Consider the following 17,671-nt stretch of genomic DNA (forward strand, 5'->3'; position numbering starts at 1 on the left):
CACACTCAATATATTAAAAAAAAGAGAGAAGGGGGAGAGCAATGGTGTGTCATTGCTCTGCAAGTCAGGTTTTGGTCTATTCTTGTCATAGCTATCTGAAGCGTGTTTACATATAGTTTGCCTTTCTGGTATTTGGTGCTTGCACAGACCTGATCTCCACCTATTTTGTGTCAACAGTTGCTGAGATTGGTGTAGAGCGATTAACCGTTGCGAACTGAAACACCAACACGCGGAGGAAGGTGCCCTCAGAGACCCTCTCTCGCACTTACATCAGGCGCTAGCTCCGGGCTGCACCTGCATAAAACAAACCGCGTGGTTAAAAAGTCAGCCTGAAATATTAAAAATGGGGCAAATGTTGCCTCCTTCTTGGCTAAACCAATTTTCTCTGCTCAAAAATGAAACACAGCCAGAGGCGCAGGGCGAGGACGTGCTTTCGAGGGCGTGCGTTTTGCCCGGCAATGGTTTTGGTGTAAATGATGTATGGCTGGCTGTACCAGCATTAGAGCTAACGAGCCTTCTGCCTTTTATTTTACTTTGGAAAAAGAAAAGAAGCGGCAGCAGATGCTGCTGAAAAAACATTACTTCTGCAGTTCTTCAGCGAAATCTAGGTCATCTAACAGTTTCACGGGTTATTATTTTTTTTTCCCCCGCCCAGGCACTGTGGTCCTTGTGGCTTTTTGGCTAATGATAAAGTGCAAGAGCAATCGCTCCTTTTTAATTCAGATTTAGCCCAGAGCTGTCCAACTTCTCACCTGGTTTGTAACGGTGGTTTATACCATCTGGGGGGCTGATCCCTAAGCTTTCTATGCCCCGTGGTCTCACAAACTCTTTTTATCTTTGACATTCCTCTGACCTCCCCATGTGTGTTTGGTTTGCGTTGTTTTCTGAGGATGTCTTTTCTCCTGCCCTGAATAAAACGCTGTCAGGAGTAGGATTATAAGCAAAATGAATTACTTCACTTAATGGGAAATTATGTTTAGATAAAGTAGATTACAAAGTAGGTTATTAGTAGTGGTTAGAAAACAACGTTTTGACGTCAGATGTCTTGGGGGGAGTTCATCTAGAAGCATGGGGTTGTTTTTCAGGTTGGCTCTGACTCAGAGTTGTATCTTTTGTGGTTTCTGGGGGAAAAAAAAATAAGGAAAAAAAAAATTTCAAACCAGTTTTGCAGGTGCCCACATCACACGGAATACACCAACGTGCTCGCGTTTGTTGTCTCAGTAGTGGTGGGGAGACGCAACCACAGGAATCACAGCTTCCCTCCTCCGCCCCGAGCCAACATCTTGGGGCATAGACCAGAGCGATGTCAAAGAGTATTCCACATAGGAATCATAGGTCCCATATAGGGGTTCGTTATGTTTTCTCTCTGGGGGCTCTGGGGGTGTTTTCCCGCAACGACGCTTGCCAGGGCTGTTGGTTTGGCCACCCTGGCTTCGCTTCTCCTTGTTCACAGGCTGGAGGAGCTGGTGTGGGGTTCCTGGGTACAGAGTTACTCCATACTCCTGAAGTGGCCTCCTGGAGACGGGGAGGGTGAGGAGATCCGTCCAGGAGCACAGACAGAGCATTTCTCGCATCCTTCAGCGAGCGGGAATGCGCTTAAACCAGCAGCCAGGTATGGGAGCAGCCTCTCTGCTTTTGCTTGGGCTGGAGGACCAGGCACGGCTTCCAGCTCCCATGTCGTGTGCTGCATAGGTAGGAGCGAAGAGGGAAAAAGCTGTTTGGACAAGGCTCCCAACTGGATGTACGGAAAAGGAAGGAACCCTTGTGTTTAGATCACTTGTGTGGCAGGAGAAAGCTCGGAGATCAGGCAGGCACCTCTCACAAACACTACATTCCCTTGAATAAGAAGTTACGCTGACTCGAGAGAGGACAAGGGAATTGCTGGAAGACAGAGGAGTGGTAGTAGCGAGTAGTTTGCTCGTAGTTCTCACCCATTCCCAGCGTAATCCCTGCCATCGAGTGGGACTCAGGTCATTGGTTTGAAGTGATCTGCTGAAGACGAGGCGCTGGCTTGCACTGATGGCGTGCGCCGGATAAGGACCTGAGTTACAGAGTCCAGACGTGCTCTCCTGAAGGTTCGGATGGAAAGTTGAGGTTCTTACCCCCCTCAGAGCTGGGAGAAAACACCGAGCTGGGAGATGCGTGTCGCAGTCTGGGCTGCTCGCAAAACTTGCGGAGAGCCTGTGCACCCTCTGCCACGAGCGATTGGGAACTGTTGGGCATGGTCTGCACATGGAAGCGCGTGCACCTCTGTCCCAGCAAAGACAGCGCGCTGTAGGGCGCCGAGGTGAATCGCTCTCCAGATCTGCAGTGGGAAAGCGACTACGCAGCATCAGTCCTCCGGCGGGGAGAGCGTCTTTGCAGGAGGCAAGATTTTGGCTGGTAGTGGCTTGTGTACCCAACTGCAGTGCTGTATGGGGTCCAGTGCTGTCCTGGGCAGGAGTCAGAGCAGCCTTAGTGCTGCTCTGCGAGATGAATCCTTGCCATATTCCTTAAAGGCTAATTGTGGCACACGGAGATCAGCAGAGTACAGCTGCGCTGGGATTTGGGAGCAGGGAAGAGACGGGAGGTCAGCTCCGCTGGCGCTTTGCCATGTAAAGATTTCCCCTTACATCATCTGGCTGCCGAGGGCGAGTTTACATCTGCTTTGCACCCCGAGGGAATTGCGGTGTCAGGGAATGAGGTTGCTGCGAGCCCTCCCCGGCGCAGGCGAGACCTGCAGCACAGCCTCTGCTCCGGCTCCCTGGCATCGGCGGGGAAACGCCCGGATGCCAGACCCGGATTTTCACCGGAAACTTTCCATGTTGGCTGAGCTTTTTTGAGGACTGAGTGGGGATTTGTAGATGGGAGGGGAGGAGGAGAAGGAAGCGAGCGTACCAGAAAGGCCAACAGCAGCTCGGCTGTGATGTGGGAGGGCGCTGGAGATGGGCAGAGCAGAGAGGAGCATCTCCAGGGAGCCCTTCCCCGGGCACGTTGGCGCTTCACTCCTCTCTAGCGAGTCCCTCCCTTGTTTTTCATTCAGAACTAGCTAAATAAATACAAATAGGCTTTAGCTCCATCCTGCTGGGGAACAGGGAAAATCTTGCAAGACGGGAAAAGTGGTTCCTGCCCAGCTTTCTTCTAGAAAGACCCATCGAGCAGCCACCCGCCGTGAGCCCTGCGCAGAGATGGGGCTAGGGGAACATCTGGGCCAAGGGGAGAGCGGGGCCGGGAGCTCGTGGGTCCACCACGATGGAAAGCCATCGGCTGCCCCTTCTGCGCCGAGAGCACGAGCCACCGCCGGGCTCGCTGCCACCGCGAGGCGGTCACCGCGGCTCCGTGGTGTCCCACGGGGCTGGTGGCAGGGTGCTCCCCCAAATCCGGTCTGTCTGTTTGGAGGCAGGATGCGTCCCGTGGCGATTTGAGAAGAAAGCGTGGTATGGAGCAGGAGGGGAAGCAGGGCTTGAGGGCTTGGGAGAAGAGCAAGCACAGGAGGTGGCCAAAGGTAGAGCCGGTGCATGTTGGGCCGGCCGAATGTAGGGCATAGCCGGCTCTCTTACAAGGAGCGCGCATACCTGATCCCATCTCCCTGCTTTCTATTTTTGCACTCGATATGCTCGCTGCATTAGCAGGGTTGGCTTGCAGGAGATTCAATAGCACTCTCCCGCTTTAAAGCAACTTTTCTGAATGCACAACATGAATCCATCGGTGGGGTCACATAGTAATGCTTGAAGTCAGAAGCTATTTTTAAAACTAAATTGCAGAACCACACATGGCTTTCATTAGTGCTTTACATCAAATTTGTCAACTAATTAGTGGTTTTTCATCACTGGTTTTTGCATAGTATTTTATTTGTTCGCTCTTCAATATTGTCTTGCGACACCCCCAGCCCTATAGAGAGTCCCCGGCGCTGGTGCTGCCAGCGGAGGAGCAAGGGAGAGGGGAGATTTCAGGAGACCTTCCCGGTCCTCCTGATGGATGGACTGGCTGCGCTTGGAGTATATTCCAATATTACGTGTCTGGAGTGGGCGGTTAGCAGCCCGCGTGCTCTCTTCCCTCCCTACCTCCATTTAGTGTTGTAGATGATGTATTGCAGTCCTGAACTGTCTTCGGTTTGGAGGAGGAGGAGGAGGAGAAGGCAAGAAGAGTTGCCAAACATGACTTCATAAGGTTTGACTTTAAATTGAACAAAGTTTCTTGAGTGTCCTGGATTTTTTTGGTTTTTTCTTTACAAATAAAGGGAGTACAGAGAGCACGGATTGCTAATGACTGGTAGTTACGGGTCATTAAGCTCACTAACTGACTTCGGGATCAGAACTTTCTAATAACGGCAGTAAGCACTCTTTTAACATTTATTTCTCATTTTAGGAATGGGGAGATGTGATTACCATTCAAAAGTCTGCAGTTATTTTTCCTGTTCATAATTACAGAGGGAGCTTGCTATTTTTAAGGCTGTTTTTAAAACCTTTGAAAGTATTCTGTGAAATAAATTCTGTGGGGTTTTTCTTTTCTTTAACCGACACCTTTAAAAAGCTCTGGAAAACAAATACACAGGAAAAAATGAAAATATGTTAAAATAAGGAATAAAGCAGTTACTGAAGTGTAATAATCCCGGTTTATAGCACACTTTCCATTTAAATTGTTTTTATTAGAGATAAACCTGTTAAGCGTTGAGGAATTAAGTGCTGAATAGAGGAGGTTGTTTCGCTGCTGCATAAATGAAGGATCCCAGTATGCAGAAGAGAGAACGGCTGGTTTTACAAGTGAATTATTTGCCAGTTTGAAGGGCTCTGGTTACTTTGGCATCTGTTACAAAAACATGATGATTTGTTTGTTGTCAAGAAGGCTGCTACTTTTTTCAGAGGGGCAAGAGAGCTTTTAGCACTGGGGTTTGTAGGTGCTGCGGGCTTTCTCATCGTCCTTACGCCTGGTTTGCTAGAAGGAGCTCAAGGAGAAAACGAGGCGGAGGGATTTTCGGGAATTTCTTGGCACCGCTGTTGGTGCACAGACTTCTGGCTTGCCGTCGCGTGCAGCGCTTTGAGACAATGTTGAGAGGGAGCGTTCTGCAACTCCCAAGTATCAGAAGGCAGTAATGGTGTGCAACGTTCCTCATTTGGGAGGGCTGGGGGGCGAGAAAAATTCAATACACCGCTAAGTCTCAGCATCTCCTCTCAGACAGCTGGTCCTGGAAAATTTCATTCAAAGACTGCAAATTGGAAGTCCCCGCAATCGTTCTGTCGATTCTTGAGCAAAGGTGACTTTGGAAATTCGTGACAGCGGAGGAAGGTCTTGTTTTATTCACTCAACAGAAGTGAAATACAAGGGGAAGGGAGAAAGAACAGATCTGCGTGGAAAATGTCGCTTGGGCTGTAACCTGAGCCTTAGCGAGCCGTGCCTTTCGGAGGGTTTGGTGACCCTCCGAAAATCCTTGCTCTCTGGCTGCTATTTTTGTAGCCAATTTCCAACTAAAATAAGTCTTTTGTCATCACCAGCCATGCCGCCTCTCGCTGAGAAGAAACAAAACTTGTGCGTGGCAGCGAGGGCGGCCGAGCCGAAGGTCAGAGTGCAGAGGCGGATTGCTGCATCCCCGGGGCCGGGGCTGGATCTCACCCGTGGGACCGGCCGTGCACCAACCGGGGCGGCTGCCAGTGAGCTCCAGAGACAGAGCCCAGGCAAGAAGCCTAAGAGAAAACATCCTAGTAAAATGCAAATTGGAGAAAAGAGGGTTTCCTCCTCCTCTTTAGGGTTACGCAGGTGGAATAGCTGGGGTTTTCTTGTTGTTTGGGACACGGCGGAGAGCGCAATCTCATGTATCCAAAAGGGCGAGGAAGAGTTGACTTGAAAAAAAAGAATAAATACTTTCAACTCCTGTGTTTGCCCAACCGTTCAAACGTTTCCTCCATGCCAGATCCTTCCCCTTACAAAAAAAAGGGAAAAAAGAAGGAAAAAAAGCAACCCAACGCATTGTTTTGCAGAGTTCTCAGCGCTCCTTGGGCAGGGAGATGGGTACAACTTGCACACCGAGGGATCTCCTGTAGTTTGTGCCGCTAGTGGTTCTGCTCTTTGGGGGAAAAACACCCAAACAAACAAAAAAAACCGTTCCACATTGGAACAAAGGTACCAATGCATAGAGTGCTGGTGTGGGGAAAAATACTTCATGCCAGTCTTGGAGCCTGTGCGGGTCTTTACTCGCAGGAGTAGGGTTGTGCGGCTGTCTTAGTCATTAACTTGAGTTTTATGCTGAGTCGTGTTTTGACAGTACTCCATTTGAGTAGTACTTAATACGCAAATATCGTTTTTAGGTCCTGATTCTGCTGAACTTTGAAATTTAAGGTTTCTTTCTCTTAAGATAGGTGAACGTGAACCCACGGGAAAAGGGGCAGCGAGTTTTTTTCCCGCTAGCTTTTCTGTTCCATCATTTTTGCTGGTGTTACATCCGCCCGGCGCTTTGGAAATTCAAAGAGTGATCAAAAGATCTTGGCCCTTCTATCAAAGAAAAAAAACAGAGAGTATGAAGAAGTTATCCCCGTGCCTGTTTATTTCTGCAGCTACAGCTAATTCGCAATTTTGCTTGCAAAATGTGCTTTATAAACGTACCAGCGCTGCATTGTGCCCTCTCAAGGCAAGCCACCTTAATAGTTTTAATCTGATGGGTTCTTAGGAATTCCAGGTTTGGGATGAGGGAAGAAACTTGAAAGTGAATACTTTCTTCTCTTTTTTTTTTTTTTTTTTTTTTTAATGCATAGTGGTTTGGAGTCTACTATAATGCAAAGTAAAGCATTCTGTTACAAAGGCAGGGAGGATGGGACAGAAGGTTAAAGGGCATCCTGGAAACAAACAGCTGGACCAGTTTATTTAAACAGATACAAGGATGGGGAGCTGACCTCCGTTTGACTTCTGGTGGGAGGAGCGAGAATGTCATTTTATTACTTTGCCCAGAAGGAAAATGTTCTTGCCTCTGAATTCCCCCCGAAGACATCCAAACACTGGGCTGTTTGGCAGAATTGCTATTATAGAAAATACTTCCACGAACGCGTAGGAAGGAGATAACCGTTAAGTACCTGCGTGTAAAATGTTCTTAAAGCAGATATCCCGAGCCATAGCGTGGGGCAAACAGGTGAGAATGTGTTTTACCGGAGGCACGTCTTGTGGATGATTATTGGTAGATTCTAGCTATATCGTTTATTCTTCCAGCTATAGAGTTTATTATCGAGCCCCCCTTCTTGTCGTTTGGAGGAGAAGGAAGCGAAGGTGGTGAAGTTGGGGTGTGCGCGCTTCACGTCGCTCAGGCTTTCTTCGGGGTAAAAGCTTTTGGCAAATGAAGGTTTCGGTGACCGGCCAACCTCACGGCTACCAAACCCCCTCCCCTCCCGCCGCAGTCGCAGGTCGGGGCAGTCGGGCAGGAGAAGGATGGAGTAACGGCAGCGAGAGCCTGCCAGGCTGGCAGAAAGAAAGGGCTGGGGCACTGGGGGTTTGTGGTGGTGCTTTACTTCGGAGAGTTACTGTGAAAATTGCTTTCTGCAAATGCAGATTACAGATATTAAACAATTTTCTAATTGGTCATGGAGCTAAGGCAGCTAATGGGGGAAAAAAACCAAATTTTTTTTAATTGCTTATTTCACATGGTGTTTGTGCTACACCTGTGCTTATAATGAGAAAGGAGAATTAGTCTAACCTTCTGCTCACATGATTCTAATTTTCATGGTTTGTACAAGATAATGATAAACTGATTTGCAACACCGTTTGCTGGAGTTGAGGTGGTGGGTTTTTTTTCTATTGGAAATGGGTAGAATAATTGATCCAATACTGTTGCTGACAAAACACAACCTAGTTCAGGTGTAAGGTTTCCAGATGGGCACCCAGAATCGGTGCCTTTGAGCCCGTTTTCTCGAGACAGGTTTGATTAGGACTCAACGTCTTGATTAATTTTTGCGGGAGTTTGGGTAACGGGAGTCACTCGGGAACGGGAGATAGGAGAAGACTGAAATCGCTGTGCTGGTCTTTGATGTGGGCAAAACAAACAGCACGGGGCGGCGGTTTGCGATTCTTCTCCCCGCCGGTGTGGGGGAATGGGTGGGCAGAGCTGATTCCCGCAGGAAGGTCCTGGTGGCTTTATCTCTGCGGGAGGAGAGCTCCTGCTAAGCCACCCCAAGCAAAGGCAACAAAACCAAGCACCAAGGAGCCCTTTGTGGACCTTCCCATTGCGTTCTGCAAGCGTAGTGTGGTTTTACCCACGCTCGCGCTTCTTCCTTTACTAGTAAATATTGTGGCATACACGTTTTTATTATTCTTTTTCTCTCGCGCGAAGAATGTAAAGTCTGGTCGTGAGGCTTTGCCATGATTAAATCTCGATGGAGATGTTTTCCAAGTGGTTTTTAACTAAGCTTGCTGAGGAGCAAAACCGCAAGAGGAGTTCTTCTAACGCTCTTCAGACACGTTCCCAGCCATGGTTTTGAGCCTCCTGATTTCAGCGCCACGAGGACTGCCCGCAGAGGAGACGGGGGCACTTGTCATCCTTCTTGTGTTTTGCTCCAGATTATTTTGAATATTCCTTTCCCAAATAAGCATGGCAAGACTAACAGAGGCGAAGAGCTACAAGAACGCGAGGAGTACGATTGCAGATGGCTCGTTTTAAAAACGCCTGTACCTTTTTTTTTTTTATTTCCAAAGATCTGCTTTTCATTGTTCGGGGGGGAATTTTCAGTAGTCCAGTAATTACAGTTTAATAAGATGTTTGCTGTAAATGGTCAGGCCTAGCTGGAGAAAACAGGATTATAAATTCAATTACTGTAAAGCTATGACCTCGCCTTGACCCCTCAGACTTTGCATAAAAAGAGAGGGGGGAGAAAGCCCACCAAGAAATGGCTAGGAGGAATGCACAGCTCTGAAGTCCCCAGCAGTGTGACTTAGCGGTGATAAAACTCCAGACGTTCCCTCATTTGATGGGGTTCTGCCATCACAGTTCATTATCTTAATAGTGGGCATTAAAAGGGAATTAAGTTTGCAAGAGGTAGGGGCAGGTTTTGGTAAAAAAAAAAAAAAAAAGAAGAAAAAAAAATGGGAAAAAAGAAGTCGGAGGACATGCGGCAGAAATGGCACTAATGAGGGGGAGGCAGCAGATGCCCTCACGAGCATCTCGCCGGCTTCACCCGTCTTTTTTGTGCCCCGTTCTGAACTGAGAATAGCGTTGCTGGTATTGTTTCCTGAAAACTCGGCCAATTCCCCCATGCAAAGATGAAATGGAAGTGTCCGACCGTGGTAAAAAGCAGGCATAAACATAAATCAGCTTGGAAACCCCAAGCTCGGACTCTCAAAGGTCATCGGGGTTAGCGGTTTTGCAGTATTCGCATCCGCGCGCAGCCCGGCGGAGAGCACCGCGGCGGGGCGAGAGGGCTTGGGGATGGGTGGAAGTCGTCCCTTCCCTAACCGTTTGCTTTCCTCTTTTTTGTTGCAGGTTTATTAATGCTAGAAGAAGAATAGTTCAGCCCATGATAGACCAGTCCAATCGAGCAGGCAAGTCCCCAGTAGTAACTGTATTCAAGTCACGCAGGCGAAAACCATCCTCAAGCCATTCACCGGGAGGTCCATTACCTGGTAAATAAATGAGAAATGGATGCTGGGAGTGATAGACAATTAAAATACAACCAGCTTTGTTTCATTACAACCCTAATCATTTTAACATGATTAAAATATTGCGGGGGGGAGGGAAAAAGACATTGAAATTTCAAAAAAAGAAACTAAACCGATCCGTTCCGTGACCGGACTTTCCGTACACGTTCGGAATTAAAGTTATTTTCAATTTTTTTCAGTAGTTGTTTCGAGTTCTCCTTCCCAGCTCCTTCTGCTCCTGTGACCACTCCCTGGTGCATGGCTTGGTGTGGAATTGCTGTAAACTTTATTACCTGTCAAAAGGGCAAAGGGGTCAGAATCACTTGTGGGACTCAGTAAAGTTCAAAGACATTCAATGAGGTAGAGCTTTATGTGCTTTAATAACCCAAGGCAGCTTACTTCTGAAGCTGGCTTTTAACATACGGTTAAAACGGCGAGTTGGGGTAGTGGTGCTTGGACAGGGCGCTTTTGTCCCTCCTCTCTTCTTTTTAGTCGCTGTCTTTTGGGATCGCTGCGTGTTTGGGGTTCGCTTGCGGGGGGGGATTTATTTTTCTTTTATTTTAAAACCTTAAGTTTTCTCGTGCCGGTTCTGGCTGGGGTTTTGGCTCACAGCTCTGCGTGGGCATTTACCGTCGAGGAATAGCCCATTACTCCCAGTTGGTTTTGTTTTCGGAGTCTCGCTGCCAAGCTATCCAAGCCCGTCATTGTCCGAGATGCCTTTGGGCCACGCTTCCTCTTCGAGTACATTCGATTATTTTGTCATTAGAGGTAAATATCTGGCACGGACGTGCTCAGGTCCCGCTCCCAGAAAGGCACACGGGCGTAATTTAACACACTGCGATTTCAGTGTGACTATTCCAGCCATAAAATCCGGCTCCTTTACAGGTCTTTGCATTGACGTCAGCAGCCGCAGCAGCTGGAGCCGGGGCTCCTCCTGCCTCGAGATTTCGGATCGCTAACTTCATTTCCGAACTCGCGCTAGGAAATTAAGCCAAAACTAAGCCAGCTTGTTAGCCCGGCCGCTAAATTCGAACAGGAGATGGTTTTCCCTCTTTTTGGAGCCGGCATCAAGAGCCGTCTCACACAGTCCCTGGGTGGGGGGGTTGCGTCTTGACGCCGTGAGAAGAGGTGACCCTTTTGGCTGTCGCTAAAGAGCACTGTTCTGCGCTTTTCCAGTAAGTCAAGGAACACCCTATAACCCCGACGGGCAGCCGATGGGAGGTTTCGTGATGGATGGCCAGCAGCACATGGGCATCCGAGCGCCAGGTAAGCCCCCCCGGGGGAGCGTCGCCCGCCGATGGGTGACCTCGGCCGCGCCACCGCAGGTAACCGCACCTCCGCCCTCCGCCGTCGTCTCAGCTGCCTGCCTTGCCTCGCCTGTCTTCTGCCTGCCTTCAACACCGCCGAGGGGAACCAGGCATCTTCTCGCTCGAGTGGTCCTGGGCCCTCCGCCGTGCTGCGTTGTGGAAAGGGGCTTTTGGCACTATCTGTTGACTTTGCTCATTCTCTGGCATCTTCTTGGATTTTTATCTCCCTCTAGGACCTATGAGTGGAATGGGCATGAATATGGGCATGGAGGGGCAGTGGCACTACATGTAACCTTCACCTAGGTAACCAATGGCAAAGCCAGGGGGAAGTAAGTACAAACGGGGTCTTTGTTCTCACTTTGTCCCAGGGATATTTGTCTCCTTGCATTTCCCTATGTTCTCCCTGCCCATAGCCTCATGCTTGTTCCTTCCTTTCCATCCATCCATCCTCCGCCTGGGCTCCTCCGGGTTTCTCTCCCTCCGGTTCAGCTCAAGCTTTCCAAGCTCCCAAACCCCCCGTGCACGCGCGCGCCGTACATTGACGCCGCCGTACATCGACGCCGCCATACATTGATGCTATTATCCATCCCCGAGCACATGACAAAACAAGAAGCAGCCGGGGAGGTGGGGGAGCCCGTCGTCTTGGCAACAGACTGATTTGCAAAATGTAAGCGGTCTGCAGCAGCGCAGGGAGAGGAAAGAGCATGTCCCCAAAGTGTCATAAATCTGTCTAACCGCAGTTGATGCATGAGTTACATTTCTCCCGCTAACCTGCGAGACACCAAAAAAGCCAAACAGAGACTTCTCGTAGGTAACAAAAAAAAAAAAAGAGGGGGGGGCAATAAACGGCGCCTTCACTTAGTTGCGTTTTGGAAGGCGATGGGCGAAACTTTGATTTTTTTTTTTTATTTCTTTTTTTTTTTCAAGTTTATTTCTTTTTGTCTGTCCGTCATAATGGGATTACGTGTGGCAAAGGAAAAAGAGAGAATACAAAATAGAGGTGTGCGCAGCAGGCTATGGAGCTTAGCCCAGGCTAATTGACTATATCCAAATTAAGTATGCCATCACTTGCAGTGTGACAAATGGATTTGACTTATTCAGTATACAAAAATAGAGATCATTAATGCAATCTTCAGTGGCAGGCCTGGTGAAGAAAGCCTAGAAAAACTGTCCCAGTTTTTTTTTTTTTCCCCCCTCTTGTCTTTTTATAGGGGGGAAAATACATTATACACATTTTAGATTTTTTTTTTTTTTTTAAGAGTAAAGCGGTTTGAAACACCGAGGCACCGGTACCATGTTCAAACGGTGCCCGATTCCGTTCCTTTCGCTCTCTTTCTGGAGTTAAAAGCAGTTATTTTGGCATCTTTGTTGTGCCCCCAGCCTATATTAACGTAGGGCTTGAAGTTACCCAGGCCAAGTGTTATTTCGTAGTCGTCTTCTCTGGGCGCGAGTCGAAACTAAGTTTTAACAATTAGCTGTGAAAACATTCCTCTGAGCTTGGGAATGCAACAGCCTTATTACCTCATCATGGAAATTTCTAGCTTAGTTAATTTAAATATTGTTTCTTAGTTTCTGGGTCAATTAAATTTAAATGATGTATTTTATGCTTCGTGACCAATTAAATTAATAGGTTATTACAAAAAATATTATCATCTTTTTTGATTAAAGAGCTGTGAGTACAGTATATTTTATAAGCAATTTTCATTAGTTCAAAACTGTTCCTTTAGGCTAGATTAAGCAGCTATTCATTGCTAGAGCCTTGAGACCTGATTCCAAGGTGTTCGGCGCATTCACGGCGCGCTCTTACTTAGAACTAAAGCCAATTGAACCTACTTAGCAATAGCGTATGCCTTTCACCCTTGATGATTATGGAGCTTATAGCTCTCCGAAACAATACACCTGTCAGTTCCCATCAGCTACAGCAATCCAAGCAGAAGGCAGAGGCCCACGGAAAGCAGGAGGTTTTATTGTTTTAGGTCCAATTTTTTTCTTATTGTTCTCCCAAACCCACCGAAAGGTTGACTGAGTTGCGCGTCTGATTTTTCCGGGGCAGAAGCGAGCGGGACGGGGGCGGGGGGGAGAGAATTAATTGATAACCGTGATTGATTATAGCCGTATTTTTAATGTGTTTCAAAATACAGGTTTGGTTTAACAACCGCCCTTAGTAATCCTATCAATTTCGGCTTCGTATGAGGCCTTTGTTCGGCGATGTATGTGCTTGCTGTATAGCGTGTTTGAAGGGCGCAAATACTTTGGGACAGATTCCAAGTGATCGGCCTCGAGAGCTAAATGAGTAACTGTTGATAAACCTCGACACCGATTTAAGCCACCTCTCTCCTCCCAAGCCCCTCGTTAACCCTGGGGGATTCTCCGCCTTGTATTCCCGGCACGCTTTCGCAAGCGGGGAGCCGAAGGCGAGTAGCTGGAGCAGGGCCACGGGGGATGGAGCCCACCCGAGAGCCCTCGCAGGGCTTCCCCGGCTGGGTGCCACCACCCCGTCTGACGTTGGGCGTCATCGGGCCGGCTCTGCCTCCGGCAGGCTTCCAGACCGGCAACGTCTCCGTCGCGTACGTTCCTAACCGTCAAAAGCCGAAAGCGGTTTTGTCTCCCCAAGCTCGGCATTGGGAAGGGGGAGGATGTTCTTGGGGGGGTGGGTTTGTTTTGACCTGGGAACCATTCCCGCCGCCATCGTTGTGAGGCCGTAGGTCGGCTTGGATCCCGCAAAGGCAAGTGCACTCGCGCGCCCGTGACTCCACGTCCCACCTTTGGCTCGAGCCCGGCCTTCCCGTGCCCGAGCGGAGGAGCTTCACGGCCCGCTGGCGGTAGCCCGTCCCCACCTCTCACCGCCGCCTCTTTCTCTCCGCAGGGCTGCAAAGTGTGCCAGGGGACTATGTGTCTCGGGGTAGTCCAATGGGTATGAACATGGGACAGCCAAGCTATACCCCGCCCCAGATGCCCCCCCATCCCGCTCAGCTGCGTCACGGCCCCCCCATGCATACCTACATTCCTGGACACCCTCACCACCCAGCGATGATGATGCATGGAGGACCACCCCACCCTGGAATGCCCATGTCAGCATCAAGCCCCACAATGCTTCATACCGGCGAGCCGGCAGCGAGCGGACAAGTGATGGACATTCATGCTCAGTAGCTTAAGGGAAATACGCGTTGTCTGCAGCGACGGTAGATTTCAAACATTGTCTTTCTGCAATGACTATGGAGTTCTTGGCGTCAACTTTGGACCAAGGGACGTTCCGATTCTTCACAGGGACCCTGAAAAGCAGGAAAACACCAACCGAAGTCAACTTCTGGGGACATGCTAAATACCTATATAAGACATTAAGAGAACAAAGAGTGAAATATTGTAAAATGCTATTATACTGTTATCCATATTACGTTGTTTCTTATAGATTTTTTAAAAAAAATGTGAAATTTTTCCACACTATGTGTGTTGTTTCCATAGCTCTTCACTTCCTCCAGAAGCCTCCTTACATTAAAAAAAAGAAGCCTTACACTTTTCCTGCAAATGACAGAAAGGGCTTATTTGCAGGATTTTTAGAGCATTAGAATAACTATGTCAGGCAGAAGAATCTTTTCTTCTATCCTAGGATTTCAGCCATGCACACTCTCTCTCTCCCCCCCTCTCTCCTCCTCTCTGGCTGTCTGTCTTTCTTCCCTTTCTCTCCCTTTCTGTCTCTCTCCCCCTCTCTCTTTCTAGCCTGGGGCGTGAATTTGCATGTCTAATTCATTTACTCACCATATTTGAATTGGCCTGAACAGATGTAAATCGGGAAGGATGGGAAAAACTGCAGTCATCAACAATGATTAATCAGCTGTTGCAGGCAGTGTCTTAAGGAGACTGGTAGGAGGAAGCATGGAAACGGAAAGGCAGTGTATTTGAAGCCTAATTGTCACGTCAGAGCATCCTTGTCCCCACGCAGCAACCACCACCTTGTACATCACTTCCTGGTTTATGCAGCTCGAAACATGGACTGAAGATTTATTTTTAATATGTTGACTTTCTTTCTGGGCAAGACATCGGTCATGTGTGCTTTCTTTTTTTTTTTTTTCTTTTTTTTTTTTTCTTCCCGTAGTCCCATCATGGAGCATTTATGTATACATTGTAAATAAATTTTGTGCAAAAAGGACTGGAAAAATGATCTGTATTATTGCAATTTTTTGTAAAAGTAGCAGTTTGGTATGAGTTGGCATGCATACAGATTTACTAAGTGGGATAAGCTAATTATACTTTTGTTGTGGTTAAACAAATGCTTGTTGATAGCCTTTTTCTATCAAGAAACCAAGGAGCTAATTATTATTAATAATAATCATTGCACACTGAGTCTTAGAGTTTCTGATTGAAACAGTTTGGATTGTATAATAACTCAAAGCCCAGTTGTAGTAGTTTGAGTGCAGTAATGAAATCTGAATCTAAAATAAAAACAAATTATTTTTTGTCATGGTGACTCCACCGCTTGCAAAATCTGTTTCCTCCCCCCCCTTTCAATATTTGTACCCGTTCTGGCCCCAACCGGGACAAAAACCCGGCGACCCCCGGGATGGACCTGGGGGGTTGCTGGTTAAATACGGGCTTAGGCATTGCAGAGGGGGAAGTGCTTCGCGGACTGTCGGTGGCGGGACGGGGACTGTCGCCGGTCGATGGCTGTGATACCCGACAGCAGCGGGGAGGTGGTGCCCCCCCCCCCCCCCCAATGACAGCCCTCCTCCCGGTTAATCGCTCGGGCCGCTCACGCCCCGCGGTTCCCTCCGGAGCGCCCGTGAGGAGGAAAATCAAAGCCGGGAAGCGTTGGCCGGGCCGGGATGTGTGCGGGGGGGGGGGGGGGGGGGGGGGGCTGCTGCAGGGCCCCCGCCTCCCGCACCGGCTCCTCCCGCAGCGCTGCGCTCGGCCCCGCCGCCCGCGGGTTACGGGGTGCGGGGTATGGGGGGGTCCCTGCGGGAAAATCGCAGGGATGGGGAGGGGAAAAAGGGAGTTCCCGGGGAGTGGGGGGGGGGGGGGGACACAGAGGGGCAAAATCATGCAACTGCCCCCACATACCCACTGAGCCCCCCCTCCCGCTCTTGCGGGCCCGGGCAAGGGGGGGGTTCCCCCGGGGGGGGTCCCCCGGCTGCGGGCGGGGTGCGGGCGGGGTGCGGGCAGCGCAGAGCGCTCCGGCTGAAGCAAGCCAGCGAAGCGGGGTCCTCTCCCCCCGCAGCCTGGGTCTCCTCCCCCTCTTTTTTTTTTGTTTTTTCTTTTCACAGTAACTCCGAGTTTTCTTTTTTTTCCCCCTTTTCCCGCACCCCGCGGCTCCCGCTGTGCGGGCCCGCGGTAACGACCCTTTCCTGCCCCAACGGGAAGGAGCGGGGCTCGCTTTTTGCCCGGTCCTGTTTTGTTTTGTAGTGCTGTGTTTTGTGTTGTGTTGTTGGTTCGTTTGTGTTTTGTTTTTTTTTTTTTAATGTTTCTCGAAAGACAAAAACAAACCGCCCTCTTGCATGCGAGGCCACACGCGTCCCTTCCTCCGCAGCCGCGGAGAAGTGGGGCACAGACCTTCCTCCGTCGGACCTTTCTTTTTTTCTATTTTTTTTTTTTTGGGGGGGGGGCAGATTTCAAATGAAACCCGCTATTATATCCCAAGACATTTAATCAGCTGTAATTATAACACATTCAAAATGAAGAATATGCCTTGACAGTATTTTTATTGTTATTGTTCATCGCATGATGTTAGACGGCTTCAGAAGCACAGGAAAGAGAAGTAAACGGGTTACAAATAGGGAATTATCCCTCGTTTAGCATTAAAATTCATTTAGATAAAATTGCCACAAACATTTAAATGGGGAGATTAGTTCCCCCTCACGCCTTATTGCACTCTCTCAATGGCTCCGTTAAGAACATTTTACACGTTGGAAATTCCGCCTTTTCGGGCCGCTCGCTGTTTCCTAGCTACCCTCCTTTCACCGCACCGGGGGAGCCCGGGGGGGGCCGGGGGGGGCCGGCCGGCTGCGCCTCACCGCCTCGCCCCGCGGCCCCGGGGGCTGCGCGTCCCGCCGGCCTGCGCGCTGCGCTGCGCGGGGCTGCGCGGGGGGCGGGGAGGCGGCTGAGCCGGCCCGCTGTCCTGCTGCTGCCCGCCGCGGAGGAGCGGGAGGAGGAGGAGGAGGAGGAGGAAGAGGAGGAGGAGGAAAGCCGGCTTCGACTGCCATCTCTTGGGGGCTCGGGAGAGTGCCGCGGGGAGGGGGGGGGGACACTCCGCGGCCGCCCGCGCAGCGCCACGGACGTTGCGCGCCGCCGGCCCAAAGTTTGTGCAAGCCCCGGGGAGGTTTTATTCTCCCCCCCGCGCCCCCCCCCCCACCCCGCCTTTTTTGTTCTTTGAGCAGCGCAATTGCCCGCTTGCCCCTTTTCTTTTGGTGCCCCCCACCCCCCGGCAGCAGCGTCCCGCGGAGCCGGGTCCGCGCAGTGCCGCGCAAGGCGGGCGCAACGCTTTACTCCCCCCGCCCCGCCAAGGGCGGAGGGGGGGGACACGACGACGACACAGACCCGTCAGCGCGGTATTTGCGCGCATCGCTGCGCGGGGCCTGCCCCGCGCCTGGGTTGGGCACCTGCACCCCACGAGGGGTTTTTTTTTGGGGGGGGCAGCTAATCCCAAGGTGAGCAGAGGGGTCTCGCGTGGGGGGGGCTGCCCCCCGCCCCGGCCCTGCCTCCCGCAGCCGCAGGTACTTTTGGGCTGAGAAGCGGCACTTTTCGGCCCCGCGGTGCATATTTCCACCCCCGGCGCTGTTGCGCGG

The 17,671-nt window shown here is 50.1% G+C and overlaps 1 protein-coding gene across 3 annotated transcripts in view; it reads left to right on the forward strand.

Annotated features, from left to right (window-relative positions):
* The window catches only part of MEIS1 (Meis homeobox 1), a 109,852-nt gene extending 94,498 nt beyond the window's left edge, over window positions 1-15,354 (forward strand). The window contains exons 10-13 of one of the 3 annotated variants that reach the window (XM_059828612.1): window positions 9,434-9,492; window positions 10,765-10,854; window positions 11,129-11,224; window positions 13,762-13,796. In XM_059828612.1, coding sequence (XP_059684595.1) covers window positions 9,434-9,492; window positions 10,765-10,854; window positions 11,129-11,187 — 208 coding nt within the window. In that variant the 3' untranslated portion in view covers window positions 11,188-11,224; window positions 13,762-13,796. Of the gene's footprint in view, window positions 1-9,433; window positions 9,497-10,741; window positions 10,855-11,128; window positions 11,225-13,761 lie in introns of all 3 variants that reach the window. The other 2 variants (XM_059828610.1, XM_059828611.1) reach the window with 2 other exon arrangements.
* The last annotated feature ends 2,317 nt before the right edge of the window (window positions 15,355-17,671 follow it).

The sequence above is a fragment of the Gavia stellata genome, chromosome 23, assembly GCF_030936135.1.
Source record: "Gavia stellata isolate bGavSte3 chromosome 23, bGavSte3.hap2, whole genome shotgun sequence".
Taxonomy (NCBI): Eukaryota; Metazoa; Chordata; class Aves; order Gaviiformes; family Gaviidae; genus Gavia; species Gavia stellata.